Source organism: Sorex fumeus, unplaced genomic scaffold (assembly GCF_029834395.1).
Source record: "Sorex fumeus unplaced genomic scaffold, SorFum_2.1 ptg000098l, whole genome shotgun sequence".
Lineage (NCBI taxonomy): Eukaryota > Metazoa > Chordata > Mammalia > Eulipotyphla > Soricidae > Sorex > Sorex fumeus.
In genome coordinates, this window is record NW_026606155.1 from 2,921,343 (window position 1) to 2,929,737 (window position 8,395).

Consider the following 8,395-nt stretch of genomic DNA (forward strand, 5'->3'; position numbering starts at 1 on the left):
ATGGACCACTCGCACCATCACTCCGGGATGAGCACCATGGGCCACACCAGCGCCCCCTCACACCATCATTCTGGGATGATCGCCATGGGCCACACCAGTGCCCCGGCCCCTCCACCTCACCCTCCGGCCACCACCGGGCCCCACTCCCATGGGGGCAGCGCACACACGATGCCCATGACCTTCTACTTCGGCTACAGGAACGTGGAGCTGCTGTTCTCGGGGCTGCTGATCAACTCAGCTGTGGCCATGGCCGTGGCAGTCGTGGCCGTGTTTCTGCTGGCCCCTTGGCTACGAGGGACTCAAGAGAGTCCGTGAGGGGCTCCGTTCCCAGTGCTCCCCTTTCCCCAGACTGGACAGAACCCGCCCAAAGGAGACACCCTGGCTGCAGCTGCTGAGTGCCACTCACCTCCTGCAGACGGTGCTGCACGTGCTCCAGGTGGGCCTGAGCTACCTACTGATGCTGACCGCCATGACCTACAACGCCTACCTTGGCCTGGCTTTGCTGGCTGGGGCTGGCATCGGCTACTGGCTCTTTGGCGTGAGGAAGGCCGAGGACATGGATTCCCAGACCCATGACGTGAACAAGGTCGAGCTCCATGAGATTTGCAGCTGAAACTCTCCTGGTCTGCAGGAATGAGCCCTCACCTCCTGTCTCTCCTGAGCCTTCTGGATCTCAGCGGTTCTGAGTTTAACTGCGCTCAAGACGTGACTGCTCCTGGAAACAGTTTTCTGTGAGTGCAAACACTCACAGGCGATGAAGCCCCTGGAACGCCCAACATCCTAGTCCACGTTCTGTTTCTTGTGTAATGCACGCACTCCATCCCTGGCTTCCCGGGGTTTATGCTTTCGTTTATGTATTGTGCTTATGATGGTTTCTTTTTTTCTCCTTAGTCATGAAAATTGTTGCCCAGTGAACCCAGAACCCAAACTTCACAGTAAAACACATTATCTTTTTAGCTCAATGTACTCTCTACAGCGTATCCTTGTGTGTTATGGTCTGGCCAGAAATTTCTAGCATGCACACAGGGTAGGGTGAGAAGACCAGGAGGAGGGGTGGAGCCCATGGATGTGTCTTCTGGGGGAAGTTGGCTCTTTCGTGGGGTTCCTGCTGCCCCCTGAGTTGCAATAATGTTGTCAATCTGGGAAGATTCTCACTTGACCAGAGAGAACATACAGGGGGTCGGGTGCTTGCCTTGCATTCAGTTAGCAGTGTTCAATCCTGGTCTCCCAGGCTGTTGCACCCTCTTGGTACTGGTCCACACCTATGGGGTGTATTTGGAAATCTTATGTAGCACCGGGGAGCATAACCACCAGAGCTGTTGGATTCAGCTCTTGGCATATGTGACATGGAAAATTTGAACTTGCGACCATAGTCGTGTAAGGCAGGAGTTCTCAGTCACAGTGCTCTACCAAAGCACTCCTCATGTCTTCTGTTTAGGGTATTTATTATTATTATTATTATTAATTTCTCCATTGCCGTTCTGGAGGATGTGATGGATCCATCAGAATGTCGGAGGGCAGTCATCTTGCTCTTATAGTTGGCGAAGGACAGGCGGGCCTTACGAATACTTTTCCCGGCTTCTGCCGCATCTACCAGTACTTCTGCTCTTCTCTCTTTGAGGTCTTCCTTGATCGCATCTCTGCACTGCTTTGCAAGCTCGGACGTTAGCTTGCGGTTGCCTGAGGCATGCGCCAAACCACGCTGGCGAATTAGCTCAAGAGTTTTCGAAGATAGGCGACTTTTTGTGGCTATCTCTCTCTTGGCGTTCCTCGCACATTCATGGAGGTGCTGAACCAGTCGATCGTATTCCTCGTCAATGTTGTCAACAATGGCATCTTCCCATGTTGCCGCAATAGTACCAAAGAGTTCCCAGTTGGTGGTCATTCTGGGAGTTCTCTTTTTGAACTTTGCAGCCCTTTCTCCCCGCTCTGTGAAGTAGAATTTTGCACGAAGGAGACGGTGGTCCGATCCCGTTCGAAATTTTGGGACAACAGCGACATCAGTCAGGCAAAACCGTCGATTGAATATGATGTGGTCTATTTCGTTGTGGAATCGTCCACCGGGAGACTCCCATGTCCATCGTTTAGATTCTGCCTTCTGGAACTGTGAGTTACCATGGATGGTCTTGGTCGACATGATGAACTCTGACAGTCTCTCACCCTGTTCGTTCCATTCTAGGCCATGGATCCCTATGTGAAGTTCTTCAGCTGATCTTCTCGGTCCTATCTTGGCATTAAAATCACCCACAATGATCTTGTAGAAGGTGTGGTCTTCTTTATAGAACTTCTCTAGCTCCATGTAGAACTTCTCGATTTCTCTTTCATCATAATGAGATGTTGGTGCGTAGACAACGAAGATAGAAACTGCAGGCAGTGAGCCACATCTATTCAAATGTAAACGTCCGATTTGGGTTGTTAGGCATTCGAATGAATCAATGCTCTTGGCCAAGTTTGTGTTGACAAGGACACGGCAATGGAGAAGATTATCCATGACTTCTACTCAAATCTCTTCGATAGCCATGTCCACTTGCCAACATACCAAATTCCACAGGATGGGTATGTTGTTCCCAACGTTCTCCCCTCCGAAATCCGACACGCCATTTCGTTGGTAAAGAAACAAACAGCACCCGGCCCAGACAAGGTCAGACCTGAACACCTGAAGAACCTGCCGTCAGTACTCATCAATACACTGGCTCGGCTCTTCACTTGCTACCTGTCTGAATGCAAGGTTCCGTCCCAATGGAAAACCAGCAGGACCGTACTACTGTTCAAGAAGGGAGACATCCATGACATTGGCAACTATCGCCCGATCTGCCTATTGTCTGTCATCTACAAGCTGTTCACTCGAGTCATCCTGAATAGGATTGGCAGAACATTAGATGAAGAACAACCATGCAAGCAAGCAGGGTTCCGCAAAGGATTCAGCACCATCGACCATATCCACACGATAACCAAGCTCATTGAGGTTTCTCGGGAGTTCAAGATGCTGCTCTGCTTAACGTTCATTGATTTAAAGAAGGCCTTTGATTCTGTTGAGACGGAAGCGGTCATTGAAGCCCTAGACAATCAGGGCATTCAAGCCCAATACATCAGGATCCTCCGTGAGCTCTATTGCGGATTCACTACCAGGATCTCACCATTCTACAAAGAAGTGATCGTTGATGTCAAGAGAGGGGTGCGGCAGGGTGATACCATTTCACCGAAACTCTTCAGTGCCACCCTCGAGAACATCATGCGATGACTGGAATGGGAAGGAATGGGAGTGAAGATAGATGGTCGGCAATTATACCACCTCCGCTTTGCTGATGACATTTTAATAACACCAAACATCAGCCAAGCGGCACAAATGCTGGCCGACTTTGACCGTGAGTGTGGAAAGGTAGGACTACAGCTGAATCTTACGAAGACAATGTTTATGAGAAACAGCCTTGTTCCTGACGCCCCATTCGCTCTCAATGGAACGACCATCTCCGAATGCAACAGCTATGTGTACCTAGGTCGAGAGGTCAACATGACAAATGACCTGGCACCCGAGCTGCGCAGGAGGAAGAGAGCGGCTTGGAACGCCTTCAGGAGCGTCGAAGAAATAGCTAAGAGGACGAAGAACCTCCGGCTCCGGGCACATCTCTTTGATTCCACTGTTCTTCCTGCATTAACATATGCCTCAGAGACCTGGGCCCTACGCAAACAAGATGAGAACGCTATTCAGGTCTCCCAAAGAAGAATAGAAAGAGCTATGCTTGGAATATCACGTTTCACTCAAATGAGAGAACGAATCCGGAGTTCTGACATCCGTCGACGATCAAGGATCAGGGACGCTGTCTCATTTGCCAAGGTGTCGAAAATCAGATGGGCTGGTCACGTAATGAGATTTAAAGACGACCGTTGGACTAGAGCTGTTACTGATTGGATTCCACGGGATGTCGAAAGACCGCGTGGCCGCCCACCTACCAGATGGTCAGACTTCTTCGTCAAGATCATGAACGATCGGTTTGAGGCCCTTCATGTTCCCGGAGCGAACAGATGCCATTGGGCTACACTAGCACGCGACAGGGACAAATGGAGACGTTACTGGCGCCCGCTCGAGCAAATCGACGACTAACGGGAAGTTAAGTGATTATTAAGTGATTATTAATATATTTATTTATTTGGCATGGGGGCTAAACCCGCTGATGTCCATGACTGACTCCTCGTTAGTAATTCTGCACTTGTGGCAGGGTTAGGGAGACCATAATGGATGTCAGGAATCTAACCCACATCAGCAACAAGCAGGACATATGTCCTACTCTCTGTAATATGATTCAGGCCTCCAAAGTTATATTATTTGATCTTCACACTTGGTCACCCATTCTTTGTAACTGGATTATTCTGTGGCATAAAGAGTGGTTCTTCCTGAGAGACAGTGCAATGGTCAGGCTTGCCTTGCATGTGCCTGACCAAGGTTTTTATTCCCAGCCATCTATATGGTCTCCTGAGCCCACCTAGAGTCATGCCTGATCAAGAAGCCAGGAGTGAGTAAGCCCTGAGCACAGCCAGGTTGGCCCCAACGTCCCCTCCCAAAAAAATGGGTGCTACTCCTATAGGCCCACACTAGCCGATAACCTGTAAAAGGCCCACTTTCTAAACCATTGCGGCCAAATTTGGATTCCACACTCAGTTTTCTTTGGAAAGAACCATTCAGTCACCAGCAATAGTTTCAGATTCATTGTTTTAAAAATTTATTTATTGAATCACCGTGAGAAAAGTTACAAAGCTTTCAGGTTGAAGTCTCGGTCATACAATGATCAAACACTCCTCCCCTCACCAGTAATTATTTTTAACTACCAAGAACCCAAATATCTCCCCCTCCCCCAATGCCTGTGAGGCAGTTGATTTCTACTTAATTTTCTCTCTACTTTGAATACACTCATTATTTCGACAAAAGATGCACCATTATTGTTTGGAATTTCTCCCCAACAATCAGAACTGCTGAAAAAGCATTCTGAAATAATTTGTTTCTTATTGCTGCTTATGAAAACTCTATGATGTCACGCGGCCGCTATTGTGGCCACGCGATTTTGGATTTCTGATGCTTTATTAATTGTCTGGAGGGATTTCTGCCAAGAGCCGGATAATTATGAGATTGTTTTTGTGTGTATGGTGCCATGGCCGTGCCGGAGAGCCGCTTGTGAGGGGCAACTCATGGCCTCGTTGGGTGTGAAGGACAAACTGGTTCTCAGATTCATTTTGATTCACTTGGATATCAAGCTCAACAATAGCCTTGTGCATTGAATTTTGATATATGGATCACATCGAGGCAGACAGGCCTTTTCATTTCTATTCCTCATTTATTTTGAGGGGCTGGGGTTTCCCCCACGGGACTGGAGCCAGCAGAGCAGGGCCAGGCTGTGTATAGGGGGCATTGGAAGGGACAGAGCCCTACCCCAACCACAGCAGCGAGACATGAGCCCTCAATCAGTATTTGTACCCGTGAGGTGTTAGACATTGCCTTTTTTTGTTTTCATTTGTTGTTCATAGGTGGGTTGTTTACTCTGCGTTGGCTTCTTTGTTGTGGATGGTTTGGGGCTACATGTTGGGATGCTCTGGGGGTAATCCTGGCTCAGAACTCAGGGCTTGCTCCCGAAAGTGTTCATGGAGCCCTGCATAATTACTGTCTTTGCTGTTATTCTCTAGTTGAAGCACTGTCATAATTTCCCTTAATTTGGGGGGACAGAAATGTGATTGTTCCTTCAAGGACCTTGTTTTCTAAAACCATCATCTCAGATCATTTATAATAAATATACCCCAAGTGTATGGTCACATTTTTCTGTTCTTTTGGAAACTAGTCACACGCATAGCTTATGTGATTTTTTTTTAATTTGGTTTATGGGCTGGAGCGATCGCACAGCAGTAGGGCATTTTGCCTTGTACTTGGCCAACCTGGCGACCTAAATTCAATTCCTCTGCCCCTCTCAGAGAGCCCGGCAAGCTACCGGGAGTATCTCGCCCACATGGCAGAGTCTGGCAAGCTTCCTGTGACGTATTCGAGATGCCAAACACAGTAACAACAAGTCTCATGATGGAGATGTTACTGGGCCTGCTTGAGCAAATTGATGAACCACAGAAAGACAGTGCTACAGCACTATTTTGTTTATGGGGGTGATAGAACTACACTCAGTGATACTCAGGGATGAGTCCTGGCTCTGTGCTCAGGAGTGACTCCTGCGGAGCTCAAGGCACATTCCGTGTTGCTAGAGGCCAAAGGCTCTGATTTCTTGCCTATAAGGCAGGCACCTTAATCCTGTACTATGTCTCTGTTCCCGAGTACATAGGAGTTATGCGCGGGCAATCAAGTGCGGTAACGTGCTGCTTAGATTGTGTTTGGTATCTCTGGCTTTAATGTACTCTTCTTTTGGCCGACAATTTGAGGAGTATTTCACCCCAGAGCCACCTGGAATGAGGCGCTCTTCACCCCCATGTCTTAAGCTCACTTGCACTAAACCTGGTAAAGCCCCACCTCTTGGAAACTGCATCTTCTGGCAACAAGAGAATTTAAACTAGGCCCAGCCCAGAGACTCAACCACAAGAATCATGGCATTTTGAAGTCAGCTTTTGCATCATTCTTGGGCTTTAGTTTGCTTCATGAGGACCCACTTGAGAGGGCAGAGCGATGATACAGTGTATAGGACACTTGCCTTGCACACAGCTGGCCTGCGTTCAATCCCTGGCATCCTATCTCAAGCACTGTCAGGAGCAATTCCTGAGTGCAAAACCCCAGGAACCCCTGAGCATCTCTGGGTATGACCCCAAACCAAAAAGAAAAATCACATTTTAGTCTCAGGAGGGAGAACTGCTTTTCCTACAGAAGGATAGATTCTCCTCCTATGTTAATGAAACCCTGATAATGCTGAGAATATTATTTCTCTTTTTGTTTGTTTTGAGATTTTAGCCATTGTGACCAGCAAAGCTGGTCTGAAGAGTTGATCTCTCAGTCAACTTGGGAGAGTCTCTTGGGAGGGTCTCTAGGGAGGGTTGAGGAGGGTCTGGCAGGGTCAGGGTGGGTCTCCCACCAGTGTACATAAGGAGGCAGGACTTCTCGGAGCCTTACATGGTATCTTCCAGAGACCCTGAGAAGAAGCTGCAGTGCAGGACTCCAGCATCCTTCCAGAATCTTCTACGACACTTCCATTCCTGGGACCATGGACCACTCGCACCATCACCCTGGGATGAGCGCCATGGGCCACGCCAGCGCCCCCTTGCACCATCATTCTGGGATGAACGCCATTGGCCACACCAGTGTCCCGGCAGCCCCTCACCACCCGCCGGCCACCACGGGGTCCCACTCCAACAGGGGCAGCGCACACACGATTCCCATGACCTTCTACTTCGGCTACAGGAACGTGGAGCTGCTGTTCTCGGGGCTGCTGATCGACTCGGCTGGGGCAATGGCCGTGGCTGTCGTGGCCGTGTTTCTGCTGGCTCTGGGCTACGAGGGACTCAAGAGAGTCCGCGAGGTGCTCCAGCGCAAGGCCCAGGAGGACCTCCGTGCCATGTGCTCCCCTTTCCCCAGACCTGACGGAAGCCGCCCCAAGGAGACGCCCCGGCTGCAGCTGCTGAGCGCGACTCACCTCCTGCAGACGCCGCTGCACGTGCTCCAGGTGGGCCTGAGCTACCTGCTAATGCTGACCGCCATGACCTACAACGCCTACCTCGGCCTGGCGGTGGTGGCGGGGGCCGGCGCTGGCTACTGGCTCTTTGGCGGGAGGAATGCAGAGGATGTGGAATCCCAGACCCATGACGTGAACAAGGTCGAGCTCCATGAGATTTGCAGCGGAAACTCTCCTGGCCTGCAGGAATGAGCCCTCACCTCCTGTCCCTCCTGAGCCCTCTGGATTGCAGCAGTTTTGAGTTTGACTGTGCTCAAGAGGCGACTCCTCCTGGACACTGTTTCCTGTGAGTGGAAACACTCACAGGAGATGAAGCCCCTGGACGCCCAACATCCTGGTCAACGTTCTGTGTCTTGTGTAATGCACGGACTCCATCCCCGGCTCCCAGGGTTTATGCTTTCGTTTATGTATTGTGCTTATCATGGATTCTTTTTTTTCCTTTAGTCATGAAAATTGTTGCCCAGTGAACCCAGAACCCAAACTTCACAATAAAACACTTGATCTTTTGGGCTTGATGAGTGGGAACTCTCTACAGCATGTCCTTGCGTGTGATGATCTGGCCAGAAATTTCTAGCATGCACACACGGTGGGGTATGAAGATCAGGAGGAGGGGCGCTGCCCATGGATGTGTGCTCTGGGGGAGGTTGGCTGTTTCATGGGGGTCCTGCTGCTCTTTGGTTTGCAATAATCATGTCAATTTTGTAAGATTCTCACTTGGCCAGAGAGAACATAAGGGGGTCGGGTGCTTG

General features: G+C 49.8%; 1 protein-coding gene and 1 pseudogene across 1 annotated transcript; both read left to right on the forward strand.

Moving 5' to 3' along the window:
• LOC130041215 (high affinity copper uptake protein 1-like) lies at positions 1-613 on the forward strand (annotated as a pseudogene).
• Positions 614-7,178: 6,565 nt separating this feature from the next.
• LOC130041216 (high affinity copper uptake protein 1-like) lies at positions 7,179-7,838 on the forward strand. The gene has a single exon (XM_056133279.1). The coding sequence runs from the start codon at positions 7,179-7,181 to the stop codon at positions 7,836-7,838; it is 660 nt and encodes a 219-aa protein (XP_055989254.1).
• The last annotated feature ends 557 nt before the right edge of the window (positions 7,839-8,395 follow it).